Genomic DNA, 15,517 nt, shown 5'->3' with positions numbered 1-15,517 from the left:
GACACGCGTGGGGCCGGTCAGCCGAGCGTCGGGCGCGCTGGAGTAGAGTGCTCGATTATAGTCCCCACCCGGGAGTAGCATCTTATCCATTTCGAATGCCGGGTTTAAGGCGGGCCCGTACAGGCCGTGATTAATCGCAGCCAGCTGGGAGGCCCAATAGTACCGTTTGATATCCGGGAGGGCAATCCCTCCGTCATACCATGGGAGCGTCAGCTTCGCCAGGGCGATACGCGGCCTCCCGTCCCAGAACAGGCGGCGCTGCAAACTCTCCACCTCGCGGAAGTAGCGCGCTGGGACGAGGTCCATAGTATTCTGCAAAGCGTACAGGAAACGCGGCAGAGACATCATCTTAAACAATGCCGCCCGGCCGAGCGGCGAAAGCGGCAAGCGCCGCCAGCGCGTGACATCTTCCTTCAGGCGCTGGAGGGGGGGAAGCAAGTTCCGATCGTACCGGGCCTCCGGGTCCAGAGTAATGAAGACACCCAGGTACCGAAATCCCTGCGGGGCGATCTGGATCGGACAGCCCCGCGGGAGAATAGGAGCCTCCCCAGAGAGAACATACACGCACGATTTAGCCCAGTTGATGACAAGGCCGGAGTTACGACCAAATGAATGCAAAACATCAACCAGTACTATCAGGGATTTACGTGGGGAAGCTAGGTACAAGAGGATGTCATCAGCGTATAGGGATACGCGGTCCTCATACTCGGGGGTCCAACGGAGTCCACGGATAGAAGGTTCCCACCGCAGCCACTCCGCCAGGGGCTCCAAGGCAAGCGCAAAAAGGAGCGGCGATAAGGGGCAGCCCTGCCGCGTGCCCCGGCCCAGCTCGAACGGAGCCGATACTCTACCGTTCACCACCACCCATTACCGAGTTTTAATTAGCACATTTTCAGAAACATTTGCCAGAAAGCAGTGCTCAATCTAAATAGTCATCTGCAACGGCAGATGACCCTCACACTTATGTAATATTTCTTTATTTTAGACTTAGTCCCCAGTTCTGTCTTCTTTCAAACACTGAAGGTCCTGGAATTTTCTTTGGAAGTAATCCATTTATTTATGTTTTTGTTTTTCAAAAGAACGAACAAGGCAAACGTTTTGTCCAAGCACGTAACGTCAAAAAAGTCAATGCATTATACCGTATATTTCAGTGACACTTCATAAAAGCATTCACTAAAACAAGGGAAAAAGCATATGCACTGAAGACATATCACTTAGCCTAATACTGAGTAGACGTTACTCTTCCTAGGCAAGTTTTCCGTGACTGCTGTAAGACTTCAAAAGAGATAAGGTACAAAATGACAACGGAATGTGCAAGTTAGATGCTAAGTACGTTGCGGGAAAAACGGACAATGCGGAGGTTTTCTGAAATGTGGGCACTTTAAGCTTATCATTCCATGTGTCCAGCCGGAACTATTGATTCTTTTAGTAAGATAGCTTGGGATACCAATTGTATGTTTTTTTAAATCACGGAAGCAACATTCGGCAACACTCTGACTTCAAAAGAGTGCAATTGGAGATGTTTTAGCATTGAGGTAGTGCTAAATGTCCATAGCGAATGTTCCACTTTGGAAACAAGAAGGTAAAGGAAAGAAAACAAACGGAAAGAAAGAGCCTGATCAAAGCTGAAGAAAAGGGAGGGGGAGAAGGGAGGAGGGAGTGCGAGCAGCAGCTGTGTTAAACAAGCCGAGGTGACAAGAAGGGCTGGGCGAGAAGGGAGGGGGGAATGCCAGCAACAGAGGAGCCTGATCAAAGCTGACGAAAAGGGAAGGGGAGAAGGGAGGAGGGAGTGTGAGCAGCAGCTGTGCACGTGCACGCCAACGTGCACTCAAGGTTTAGGCCAGCCAACACCGTGGGTAGCACTTTGAAAATCCCACATATAAAATGTCTCTTCGAGCCTTTGGCTCGCGAGACCTAAAAATGGGCTACCGCTTTGAAAAACTGTGGTAAAAAAATGTTTATTTATTTAGCTCAGCATGTTACTGAAAGCCAGTAAAATTGCGACTTTAGCACAGCAAACCGTAATTGATGCAATTTCTGGGGAAATAAATATACTTTTTTGCAGAGCGCTTTTTTCCTATCTTTCACAAAAAACACAACATTTGGCTGTATTTTGGCTATTTTCTCAGTCCCCTCCAGGGGAATCCACAAGCCCTAGGTAACTTTGAAACCCCTAGGATGTTGGAAAATGCAAATTTGGCGTGGATACCTTCAGTGTAATAAAGTTATGGAGGCTTAAGCACGACCTACCCCAAATAGCCAATAAAGGGCTTAACATTCTTGGGAGAAAAGGCTTAGCAGGGGTTAAAGACCTGGCTGCTTCCAAACACATGCAGAGTTCAAACAAGTGGAAAATGGTATATATCTTCAAGGAAAAATATTAGGTTTACACCACTCGTTTTTACTGCATGTTTATTTGCGGCTACAAGATCGCCATTAAACAACAGCAGAACCCCTCTGGCACTCATGTATGACAACCAACATAGAACACACACTAAACCTCCACTTTATCAATGGCCAACAACAAATATGTGAGCCCTGAAACTCGATGGAAGGCATTTCCAGCTGCATATATCAGTGGTCGACTGTAGCAAATGACACTCGAGGGGCTGAACTCTACACATTTAAGTAGAGAAGCAGCCTCTTATCATACTGTAGTGCCATCCTATGTTTACCATAATGTAGTGACTGAACATCCTGTGTTTCCTAAAACAAAATGAATAACTATCCAGTGCTTTGTTACACCGTTAAGCAAGCGCACACGGTCATTCGGGATTGTATGAGGTAGTCAGGGGATCTATATGACTCCTATGAATTTCATTTTCGTGTGGAAAGTCAATGTGGATGCATGGTGGGGGGTCGTCTAATTTGCAGGCAGCCAACGAAGAGACGGGCACAGTTGTGTTTTTTTTTTTTTGCATTTTGGGATAAGAAGCAGGAGGTAACGGTGATTTTATATCGGTGCTGTGTTGGGAAACATCAGATGAGTTTGAGGTTTTCAGGATGATGAAAAGCAGCAGTTGGTTTGGTTCTTTCTCGAGTTTATCATGGTAGCTTAAAAAACGTCTCAATTCTATAAACTCAAATTTCATATTTAATTTGAAGCGTTCCGTTAGTTTCACAACACAGCAGGTGATAAGCATTATTTTGGGCGACACAAAGTTGTAGATTTATTCAAGTAGTTAAAATAATTTTCAATTCACAATAGTGTCTTACTAAAATCTAGATGTTGACAGAAAATTATCAGACATGTAAGCAGTTAACAAAATCTTTCTCTTTTATTATATTTGATACACCAGAATTAGTTTATGCTAAGAAAATAAAAATCTCAAAACTGAGGAAAAAAAACACCGGGAACTCCATTGTGTGATCCTCATGCTCTTGCAGATGACACCTAAGATTCCAAGGTACAGGTGGATCCTAAGAGGATCCTTTAGCCCAAGCAAGTGGTGCTTCATTACGATCAGCAAATAATCTCCTTGGTTGGATTATAATGGTAGACAGACTGTAAAGTGAACTGAACTTCAGTCCCCGATTACTAAATTGGCAATTTATTTAGTAGTTCACATCTCCTCCCCTTCAGCTGAGATGTTACTTGATATGGTGATGAAACTGGATGATGGCCTTTTCTTGTTCAGATGTCTCGATCGATCCTGGGCGCAGCCTGCGAATTTCATTGATGGCATCAATGCCAGTCACCTTCTTGGCTTTCACCAGGTAGCAGGCGAGCATAGTGCCCGTCCTCCCATACCCATGTAGACAGTGCACTGCAACTCCCTGAGAAACAACAAGACACAGGAGAACAGAATAAGGACATCACACTTTAAAAACAAAATCACGCACACCAGAGAATCTTCCAGTTCAGAAATAGTGGACAACAACACCCTGCATGCAAAAGTACACTGAGACACAACGAAAAATTACTTACTTTCATCAATCAACTTTAGAAGCTGTTCAGAAATGCCATAAATCTAAAATATGTATCTGTATTTTTCCTAGCATTCATTTATTGTGACTAGAATAAAACTGATTCACACTAAATATGAGATTTATCACCAGCAAAGTTAGAAACGTTGTTCCTCCGTTTTAATCCTGGTCAGGCCATTTCACCTTTTACAGAAATGAGTGAGAGAAATTCAATTCAATTCAATTCAAATAGACTTTATTCGGATTTCAAAAACCATCCATAAAAGCACAAAATAAATTTTAAAATACACATATGATACTACAATTTTGGGCCACAACTTATCATTTACAAATATAATTTATAAAAACAGCAATGAGAACTCAAATGACCTTTATACTATACAGTGCATGAAACCACCTTAGATACAATATATGGCAGTATATAGAAAAGGATAGATATGGGTATTATGAAAACAAGACAAGTGAGAGAAATAACAATTTGCACTCTCGCATTAAGGAGAGATCCAACAGCTCCCCCAATGATATTACACTATGATTCGAGTATGACCCCATCACCTCTCCAAGTGCAATTACACGTCACGTTTTCACTTTACTGTATGTAATCAAGAACGTAACACTTCATCTTGCACACTAATCCGGGTTACAGTCATCACTTCCCACAGTTCATGGACAGATTCATTCATGTATTATAGAGTAATTGTTCATAGACCCATTGGCTTCATTTGCCTCCCCAGCGTTATGAGATCAGAAACAGAGCACATAACCAACAGAATAATCCGGGACAGACAGCCAACCTCCACAAAGGAACCAGGATAAGATCCGCAACCGCAGAAATTGTAATCAGGAAGAGATCGTGAGGAACACAATCCTCTATGAGCTGGCCAAAATCAAATCATAGACCTTGTTTTGGTGCCTTAAAGCCATAGACACATCGGACCTTAACCCAACACAGTTAAGTAGGTTAAAATTCTTTATTGTAGGATTACCTAAAATCTTTTACAAATACAGTGTGTGTTACGTCATAAAACATACATCTAATATTAAAAGGTTTATAAAATTGTAAAGACGTGTCACCCATAATAAATTTAAGAACATCTGAAAGTGCAGCAGCAAAATGATATGGGTGCAGCAGATAGCTTGTTTTTTTTTTTTATAGCAAATGCAGAAAGGCACCACCGGGCAAAACTTAAAGGCATAGGTGCGTGAGCATGTGATGTTGTGTCGTGCAAGCATGCATGTAATTATTGTAATCGTAGGCAGTCATATGGGATAAATTGAAAAACAGTACTCCTCCCAAAATAAAATGTACAATGTAAAAGAATGAACAATGGTACATGTGAATGTTGTATAGAATCATATGGTGCCAGTGTTGCTGTCACAGTAGGTGATCAGCAGCTTAGTTTTATTAACTTTCATCATCGATTCTTGCATTGTTCGTAGAGTCCTTCCAGCTGCCGCATAGAACTTGCCAAATCGTGCAAGGTCCATAGGCACTGTGGTAGTGTAGATGAACATTAGAGCCTCCTTGCATGATCTTACACCGTTTTGAAGGAATATTGTTCTTAGGTATAATCGCCTCGGACCCAGCAAAGCTGGGCAACAACAAATGATATGTTCAGCTGATTCTGTGGGGGTATTGGCACAAGTAACATCCCCTGCTTCTTGGCGATGCGTTTTTCCAGTGGCCCCTGTAGTCCCATATTGGTAATTTTAGGAGCCTGGTTCTCAGAACGTTCTGTAGGGCTTGCCTTCCCTATCCTGCCTTCAGATATGGTTGACATGGAGTGGCTTCCTGTGAGTAGACGAGATCCTCTGTGCCAGGGATGTATCTAATCCGTACGAGATCACAGTAAAGTAATGTCTCCCATTAATGCAGATTTCGGATTAAAATTCTCCACCAGATGACATCTTGTGCATATTTATTTATTTATATTGCGCACTACTACCCGAGGGCGTCGAGGCGCTTACAGAATGGACACAAATAGCACACTGAAATGATTAATTTCCTATCCTTGGACAGATATACAGAGTAAAGAGCCATATCTTAAGTCCCTTCCTAAAGGACAATAGATAAGAAGCATTCTTTTAATAAAATGGTAGCTTATTCCACCATCTTGTAGTGATACTGATGAAGCTTTTACCACCCCATCTTTGGAGACGGAAAGTAGGCTCTGTCACCAACTTCAGTGAAGCCGACTGAAGTGTGCGTGCTGGGATATGCCATTTGAAGCGCTTTATCATATCTAAACAAGCATCTACACAAAGTAATATCAATATTTGCCTCTTCCTCCATCCCCTTTGACCTCTTTCCATCGTTGGGGAAACCCACCACACTTCGGTATAATTTCAGTATTCGGCATGCAGAGTGAAGCCTAAGCCCCAATAGTGAACACCGAATTAAAAACTACGTCTATATTGTAAAATGAGATCACAAAGAAGCAGTAATGGATTAGCACAAGTTAATGCCTTGTATCACTTTATGATACTGTAATTTACTTTTATTATAAAAAGATACAATTATGATGGGTAAAATGAAACACATTACAGTGCTAATGTTGTGATGTAAGCATTTATCTGCTCCAATTTGTAAAGGGAAATCAATAAACATATTTTAACAAATTTGGGGAGAGATCTATTCACTCACACATGAAGAGATCCCTCGTCTCCTGAAGTGTAATCAAGGACAAACTCTAAACCTGTATATTGTAACCAGTCAAAATCCTCTCTTCACTCACAGTGCAATAGAGAGAGAGGTTGCTCATCCCCAATCTGCAGGTATTTCCACTGTCTAATTGCTTTCTTGCAGATTTCTTTCCTCAGAGGCTATGCCAACACGTTTCGTACCCCCTTGGCAATATTGGGGTTCTCCTCAGGACAAAGACTGGGTCAGATGTTGATTTTGGCATTTTCTTGCCTTAGCAATTTGGTTCCTGCAACCGGTCTCTGGTCCCCTGACTGGGTGTAGTTGGCACTTTGGCTTTGTGTGTTCCTCCTAGGTAGCCACACATAATGGGAGCTTAGGTGTCTCTCAATCTTCCATCTCTGGCAGGGTGGGAGGGAGGAGCTGGGCAAAGCCTTACTTACACCTGAATAGGCTGTGCCCTGTCCCCACAGAAAGGGCGGCATACCTCATGAGTTAGTCTGAAGCCAGGGCAAGGGAAGCAGGAGTCTGTGCACTTCAAAGGCACCACTGGGTATAAAGACTGGACCTCAGGCACAACCTCTTCAGTGCACATCTGGGCCTGTGGATACTCTGCCAGGAAGAAGCACTTCTGTGCTGCTGAAGGACTGCCACAATGCTAGACTGCACTCTGACAGACTCCTGCTTTGCTGATCTGTTGTCTCCTGCCCTCTTGCCTGGGAGAGAAGGACTGGAGCTGCATCTCTTGACCCCAGAACCCAGCCTGACTCCAGGGCTAGTTGGCTGGCCTCCTGATCTTAAGCCTCAGGGACATAACAGGCTTCCAACACCTTGCACCTGGATTCTGCCATCTGTGTGTTTACTATGCCAAGTGGTGCCACCCTAGTCCTGTACCCTTGAAAGTGGGACTAAGGTCCTTGTCAGTGGAGGTGACACATCTTTTCTGTTAAATGATGCATCCCTGAGCAGAACCAACACATCTCCTTGGCTGAGCGGCACATCCCCAAGTAGAACCGATGCATCACTGCTGCTGCGTCGATTGTGCGTGTTGCAAAAGACTTGCATCGCTGCCTCAACCCACATCTTGGGACCGACACACCGCCTTCTGAACCACCAATGTACAGCGCTTTACCCAGAACAGGTCCTCGCATCGACGGAAGGCTCAGCGACGATGCAAAACTCTGCATTGCAGCTTCAATGCTCATCGCAATAGAAGCATCGCTTCAGCTGGGCATCACAGCCCTGACACCAGACCTCGCAACGCCAGCCCTATCTATGGGATCTTTGATGTCGACGCATTAGGACCTCGCACCACAGCCTCACTGCATCTTGGAACCGACGGATCGCCATGGCTCTGCGATGCATCTTCAATGAAGATCCAGACAACGCTCCACAACCAGGATTTGAGGTGCTCTGTTCAGCAGGCCTAAATTGGTCCCTGTAGCCGGCCTCTGCACCAAAATGGTCGGCCTGAAGTTGTAACTTTATCCTGGTCCGGTGTGACCAGACATTCCCAACAGCGCTTCTTTCTTTTTGGCACTATTTCTCAATATAAACTTTAAACTTCAACAACTCCAGTTCTACTCATTGAATTTTTGTCATTTCGGTCTTGTTTTATTTAGTAAATTAAGCTCTATTTTACTAACCTGGTGTGGGACTTTTTTTGTGTGGTGTTTTTACTGTTTGAAGTGTTGCACAAATACTTTATACATTGCCTCTAAGTTAAGCCGAACTGTTCTGTGCCAAGCTACCAGAGGGGTTGAGCACAGGTTAATTTGGGGTTTGCTTGTGAATTACCCTGACTAGAATTGTGGTTGCTGCTTGACCGGGACTTACACCCCAGTAAACCAGTAATCCAATTTCTAACACCCCACATCATAACCAGGGAGATACTTCCCAAGTTCTGAAGTGTAACTAAAGTGACATCCCTCATCTCCCGCAGAATAGTCATGGAAGTAATACTCAGCCCCCCAGTGTAATCCACTGTTTAAAACAAGGACTGGTAAAACTACTAGGTCTGTTTGCCAATAGTTTTTAGCCATGCTGTACAGCCTCCCGAAGCCGTGCTGCATGGCTAAAAAAAGCAAACAAAAAAAAAGGTGTTATGGCATGGTGTGTGCACCATTTTTCAGGCACAAGCCCACCACAAAATGACACAATCGCTTTTTTAAAATTTGTCTAGTTGATTATTAAAGCACGTGTGAAGGGGATCAACACAGAGGGCAGTGGTTGGGGAAGCATCACATAGGAGGAGAATAAGGGGAAACAATACTGAGGGTGCAGACGAGGAGAAACAAATGTGGAGAGCGCAGGTAGCAGGAAGCAACATGTAGGCCGGCGGGGGAGGATGGGAGGAGAAGGAACAGTTGAGCGAGACCAATGTGGAGAGGGCGGGGAAGAAGCACATGGGTGAAAAAGCAACACGGAGGGAGAAGTACATGAGGGCAGGAGGAACATGGAGGGGCGTTGGAGAAGCACACAGGTGACAGAGAGCAATACAGAGTGAGGGCAGAGAAGTACACAAGGGAGACAGCTGGAAAGCACATGCACTTTTGTGGAGTGCTTAACTCAATAGAAAAAATGTAGTGCTTGAAAAGCACGCAGTGGAAGTACACAAGTAATCTGTCCATGCTCCAGGGGAGAGACAAACACAAGAAGACAAGCCCACACAAGAGAACAAATAAAAAGCAAGCAAATGAGAACAACAATAAAGATAATCAATGGAAGTAATGGGCTGGCTCTATGCTCACCATAATCTGACAATAGGTCTTTGTTGCAAACAGACAGCTCGCTCTGGTTGGTATGCAAGACCTAAAAAGTTAGAGACCTCTAATATCCAGAGTGTAATTAGGAAATGTATCCTTACTTCTCACAGGGAGAATGTGACCAGGAATATTTCAATTTCCTTTTAACAAGCTATGGATGGTAAACAACGCGGTCTAGAGTAGTATTAATATGTGGGTCTATAGTCAACTCCTTATTTAACTCAAACAAAAAACAAAATACCAGATGTATACTGGGGGAAGACTTTTAGAGGGGAAATAATATTTTCCATTCTACAACATTATTTTGCAAGGGAGCGGTCTTTAATTTAGTATACAAATTTGGCCAAGTAGGCCATACGGTGCTCATATTAATGTTCCACACCAGTGGTTTTATGAAAATATAGATGTCATCCGTATTTGAGTGAAAGTCAAATGAACAGTTACACTTTAAACTGGAAAAGGAAGACCAGGGGTATTGTGGTGACACTTATATGTGAGAGAAGATAAGATTCTATACTCCCTATTGTTTTGTTCTCTGTCCAGTGGACCCGAAGGAAGAGGGTATACCTACTGATGAATATTTTTATTTTTCACTATAAACTGTCAATTTTCATTGTTCTGTGAGTGCAATGCGCTGCATCTTTATGTATTTGAAGCTCCGATTCCATGTTTTTGGGAATATAGGTGCTTTTTATCACACCAGATACATAATGATGTCCTGCGCTATTTAATTTATTGGGTGAGATAAATGGTTTCTATTACAAGTTTCTGGGGACTAACATGCAGATTTAGGTGTTACCCGCACCAAAATCTGTAAGGTAGTTAATACTGTACACCTTTTCCTGATAAATTGCAACGAAGATTGAGATACTTAAAACACCCAGTAATTACTGAATGTGGTCACTACCACCCAACAAACAGGTGTTTATGCAGGGCTAAAAAACACTGATGTACTCGTAATCAGGGCCTTAGTATCGTGGGAAATAAGGTAAAAAGTATGAACAGACAAATCTATAGAAACAAGTGAAAATACTTAATGCTGCTATCCTAGTATAAACTGTAATTTTAGGTAATGCTACTTATTAGTGCTTTTTCAAAATATGAAAGAAGCCTCTTCCACTAATGTAAACTAGATGATAGGCAACACATTAATTGCTACCTTGTATAGAAAGATATGTGCAGTATCTAAATGTAAAACTACTGAAACAAGATGTGAAATCTGCAAAATTAATTACTGCCGTCTAATATCACACACGTGATACAATAGTATAAATTTCACCTTCACTGCTAAGATCACCCTGACCATTATAGTAAAATATCTTTAGTAACCATCGCCACTGTCTCTCTCACCACGTCTCTCGCACACCCAGACACACACTCTCTCTCTCTTTGTAACAGTGCTGTTCTTAGCAATAAACCTTACACAAAAAACGCTGGCACCAACATATCTTATGGGTAAAGGCACAAACATTGTTCTGTAAAAGCATCAAAGAAGATCTATTGGCTTTGTCAACACTTCTAGCACATGAATTTCTGTTTTTCTGCTACCTCTCAGTTCCTTCAGGGATCCACAAGTCGACCTTCCTACCCTTGGCCCACCCCATACCATTTAATACCTTTTCTAATTTCAGGCTAAGCAGCACACACAAGTACTCACCTCACCCTTGGTTCTGGCATCTTCAACAACCTTGATAAAGCGCTTAATCTGGTCCAGGGATGGGGCGCAGAAATCTGCAATGCCAATGTGATGAAGCTGAATGCCTGGGCATGTGTCGTGGTAAGGAGGGTTATGCTCTGACAAACTCACCAGGTGGCGGATGCCAGCTGCGTGCATGTACTCATAGTGACCTGGATGCCGTGGCATTGCAAGACCTGCCAGCAGGTTTGGTTCGACCCAGGAAAAGTTTGGTGGATTCAGTGGTGCCATCTGGAAAAGTCAACTAGAATCAAAGAAAATGTTTTTTAATACAGCACTAAAAATAAAACTGTCACCATGAAATTACAAGAAAGTTATTTGTTTAGTTTTGCGTATTCAGAAAAACTCACAGTTATGTCCTATTTATCAGTATATGGATGCACTGCTTCTACAAACAAGCTTGAAAGGAAAAGATCCTGCTTATTGTTACCTTTCAGCTCCTGTCTGTTGTCACTCTCGGCTCAATTTTAATGTTCAAAAACAAGCATTTGCAATGCAATAGGTCTCGCATTAGGAAAGTTTGAGCTTTTTGTATTGTAAATTGACTAATTTTTTATTTATGTGTTGGTATTGAAAATATTGAAATTACTAGCTTTCTCATGTACAATGTCAATAGTTTTAACTGTTGCAAATGTGACACCTATAGCATTTGTAATGCAATATGTGTTGTAGCCTGCCAGCTTAGGTTGTTGGACAGGTGACCAATTTGGAGGCAGAATTAAGAAAATGCATCCCCCCGTGCAACCCCCCCCCCTCCTCTCCACAGAAGCAAAAGATCAGCACAGAGAGGGGTGTTGAGAGAGTGAGTGAGGTGTGTAGAGAGATGTTGCGTGTGAACAATCCCTGTGTGTGTGAGCAGTGCCGGTGTGTGTGAGCAGTGCCGATGTGTGTGTGCGAAGTGCCTGTGTTTGTGAACATAGGTTGTGTGTGAGCAGTGCCGGTGTGTGTGAGCAATGCCGATGTGTGTGTGTGCAGCGTGTGTGTGTTTGATAGTAACTAGTGTGTGTGAGGGTATTGTGTGTGGATGCAAGGCTGCTAATGCTATCGACCTCAAAAGGATGAAAAGGGAATGAGTGTGGCATATAGAGGTGGAAAAAGCTTGCAGTTTTGCAACTAGAAGGTGTGGGTTAAATGCTGGTTGCGGGGAAGCTGAGTGCTGAAAGGCAAAGAAAACAGAGCGGGCTTAGGGTGGGTGGGAGATAGGCGAGAGTTATGTGTGTGTTTTATTTGTTTGCAATGCGTGAAGTGTGCTGATAATATCTTTTGGCACTGTGAATATAGTTTGCGTTGTTGGTGAATGAACGGGGCCCATGTTATCGTCCTCAGAAGGATGAAAAGGGAATGAGCGTGGCATATAGTGTCGGTCAAAGCTGCACTTGTTGCAATTAAAAGGTGTCGGTTAAATGCTGGTGGCGGGGATAATGAGTTCTGAATGCCAAAGAAAACACGGCGGGGGGAGTGCGGGGGAGAGATAGGCGAGAGGCATGTGTGTCTTGATTGTGTGAAAAGCGTCCCGTGTGCAAATGCTTTTGGCGCTGCAAATAGTATTTTTGTTGTTGCTGGTTTAACGGGGCGCATGTTATCTACCTTCGAAGGATGAAAAAGGAATGAGCGTGGCATATAGAGCTGGGCAAAGATGCAAGTGTTGTTAAGTAAAAGGTGGGGGTTAAATGCTGTTTGCGGGGAAGGTGAGTGCTGAAAGGCAAAGAAAACACAGAGAGTGGAGGGCGGGGGTGGGGGGGGGAGATAGGCTAGAGGCATGTGTGTGTTTTATCCGTGTGAAATGCGTGAAGTGTGCTGATAAATGTTTTTTGCGATGCGTAAATTGTTTTAGTAGTTGCCGAATGAACGTGGCCCATGTTATCTACCTCAGAAGGATGAAAAGGGAATGAGTGTGGCATATAGAGCTGTGCAAAGCTGCAAGTGTCTTTAACTAAAAGGTGGGGGTTAAATGATGGTAGCGGGGAACCTGGGTTCTGAAAGGCAAAGAAAACACGGTGGGGGGGAGGGGGAGGGAGATATAAGCAAGAGGCATGTGTGTGTTTCTACTGTGTGAAATTTGCCCCGTGTGCTGATAATTTCTTTGGGCGCTGTGAATAAAGTTTCTGTTGTTGCTGAATTAACGGGGCTCATGTTATCGACGTTATAAGGTTGAAAAGGGAATTAGCGTGGCATATAGATCTGGGCAAAGCTCCACTTGTTGTAATTAAAAGGTGGGGGTTAAATGCTGGTTGCGGGGAAGCGGAGTTCTGAAAGCCACAGAAAACACAGCGGGGGTAGGGCGGGGGAGAGATAGGCGAGAGGCATGCGTGTGTTTTCATTGTGTGAAATGCGTCCCGTGCGCTCATAAATGCTTTTGGCGCTGTGAATAATGTTTCTGTTGTTGCTGAATTAACGTGGCTCATGTCACTGACCTCCTAAGGATGAAAATGGAATGAGCGTGGCAAATAGAGATGGGCAAACCTGCAATTGTTTTTCTTTAACTAAACGGTGGTGGTTAAATGCTGGTTGCGGGGAAGCTGAGTGCTGAAAGTCAAATAAAACACGCCGGGGGGAGGGCGGGGGAGAGATAGGCGAGAGGCATGTTTTTCTGTGTGAAATGCATCAAGTGTGCTGTGGTGGGGAAGGGACAGTTGTGAGAGGCGCCATGAGGAAACAATCTCTCGGCATGCTGTGGCAGGGGCGGGGGAGCGCATTCCAGGCGGGGGAGCGGACCCTTTGACGTATGATGCCGAGGCTGTGGCTACACGTGCACACGCCAGTGGGCTGAAGCGCTTCCCCAAACGGATTGCATGGCGGCACGATGCACGTGATTGTGCGCATGCAATCCACTTTTGGGAGCACTTTGAAATGCCCCTCTTACTAGAGTCTCGCATAGCGATTGCGTAAACGCAATAGCTAGGCGAGACCTAATAAGGTGCTGGGGATTTTTCGAACACTAAGCGGTGTACCACTGTCTAAAACATAAACAGTGGTTAAATGTCTCACGAAGACACAAACTTATCACCCACAATAATTTTGCGGAGGTATGAACCCAAACTATATCCCTAACTCTCCCTGGATTGTTGGAATTTAACACTTGTTTTATCCAACTGTCCTTGATGTCCCCTTTCTCTTTGGCACGGTTTACCTTTGACTGTTATTCAGTACTGCCTTTATTAAAGACATTACCACGACAAATATCACACGTCTTGGATGCGGTTTCATTCATCCACACACTGGGAACCTAATTTAGAGTTTGGCAGATGTGGGGCATCTGCCTATTTAGAATTCCTAATTACACTCTCAATAGGACAGAAACTACGACCACTGCTTTTTAGGTCTCGCGTGCGTTGCAGCGCAAAGCGCTGTTCCGCCACCGCGAGAGATTTTGTAGGAGAGGATTTTCAGAAAAGGGCTTTAAGCCCCACCCTTCATTTCCATTGGCTGGCGTTACCGTTTATGGTAAACGGTGGCCTGCCATTGGAAATGAGCTTTCTGGGTTGCCTCCATTTGGCTTTTTGTTCCGGCCCACCTGGACTGCCTCGCCTGCTTCATGGCTGTTGTGAAGACTTTTATTATCTGCTTGTTATTTAACAAGCAGATAAGAAAAGACTTCACACCAGCTGTGAAGCAGGCACAGAGCTAAGAGGCGCATGAGCTTAGAGGCGCATGGGTCACGGCAAGACAGGGGGATCCCGACAGACTCTGTGTTTTCCTGCTGAGGCAGCAATTAAATTTTGTCATACCGAAATGCAGTTGTGCAGTGTTGAGTATTGGCTTGGATTCCAGATAACTAAAGTACTCATCCGTCAGCATGTTAAATACTAGCAAGTAATAGTGGCAATCAATAGAGCACATGAACCCAGCTTTCAAGTTGTAGCCCTGCATTCCAAAAGTATCGAATGTCTCCTTGCATTAATGATGGCTCAGATTGACCCAAATGCAGACTGCACGGGCTCGGGTTGCAGGCAAGCATTGTTTAGTGACATGACATGTCTTACCTTTCTGCTCTGTGGCATAAACACATAACATAGTATAACATAACATAGTATAACATAACTTAGTATAACATAAACCATAACATAACAAAACAAAAACATAACAAAACACAGCACAACACAACCTACCCTAACACAACATAACACAGCCTAGCCTAACCTAACACAACGTAACATAGTGTAGCCTAACACAACATAACACATCATAGCATAGTATAACAAAACTAAACAAAGCATAGCATAACAAAATAAAGCATAGCATAGCAAAACACAACAAAACATAGCATAGCATAACAAAACATAACATAGCATAACAAAACCAAAAAACATAGCATAAACAAAATAAAACATAGCATAGCATAATTAAACATAGCATAACACCACAACTAAGCATAGCATAACAAAGCATAGCATAGCAAAACATTGCATAGCATAACAAAACATGGAATAACATAACACAACACAAAACATAGCAAAACAAAGCATAGCATAACAAAGCATAGCATAG

At 43.6% G+C, this 15,517-nt stretch overlaps 1 protein-coding gene across 3 annotated transcripts in view; it reads right to left on the bottom strand.

Annotated features, from left to right (window-relative positions):
• Positions 1 to 3,255: 3,255 nt before the first annotated feature.
• DUSP23 (dual specificity phosphatase 23) overlaps positions 3,256 to 15,517 on the bottom strand; it is a 104,047-nt gene continuing 91,785 nt past the window's right edge. For all 3 annotated transcript variants that reach the window (XM_085639858.1, XM_085639857.1, XM_085639859.1), the window contains 2 exons: positions 10,991 to 11,273; positions 3,256 to 3,777 (listed from right to left, as the gene is read on the bottom strand). In XM_085639858.1, coding sequence (XP_085495984.1) covers positions 3,592 to 3,777; positions 10,991 to 11,260 — 456 coding nt within the window. In that variant the 5' untranslated portion in view covers positions 11,261 to 11,273 and the 3' untranslated portion in view covers positions 3,256 to 3,591. The remainder of the gene's footprint in view (positions 3,778 to 10,990; positions 11,274 to 15,517) is intronic.

This window comes from Triturus cristatus, chromosome 12 (assembly GCF_964204655.1).
Source record: "Triturus cristatus chromosome 12, aTriCri1.1, whole genome shotgun sequence".
Taxonomy (NCBI): Eukaryota; Metazoa; Chordata; class Amphibia; order Caudata; family Salamandridae; genus Triturus; species Triturus cristatus.
This window is presented reverse-complemented; position numbering and strand designations above follow the sequence as displayed.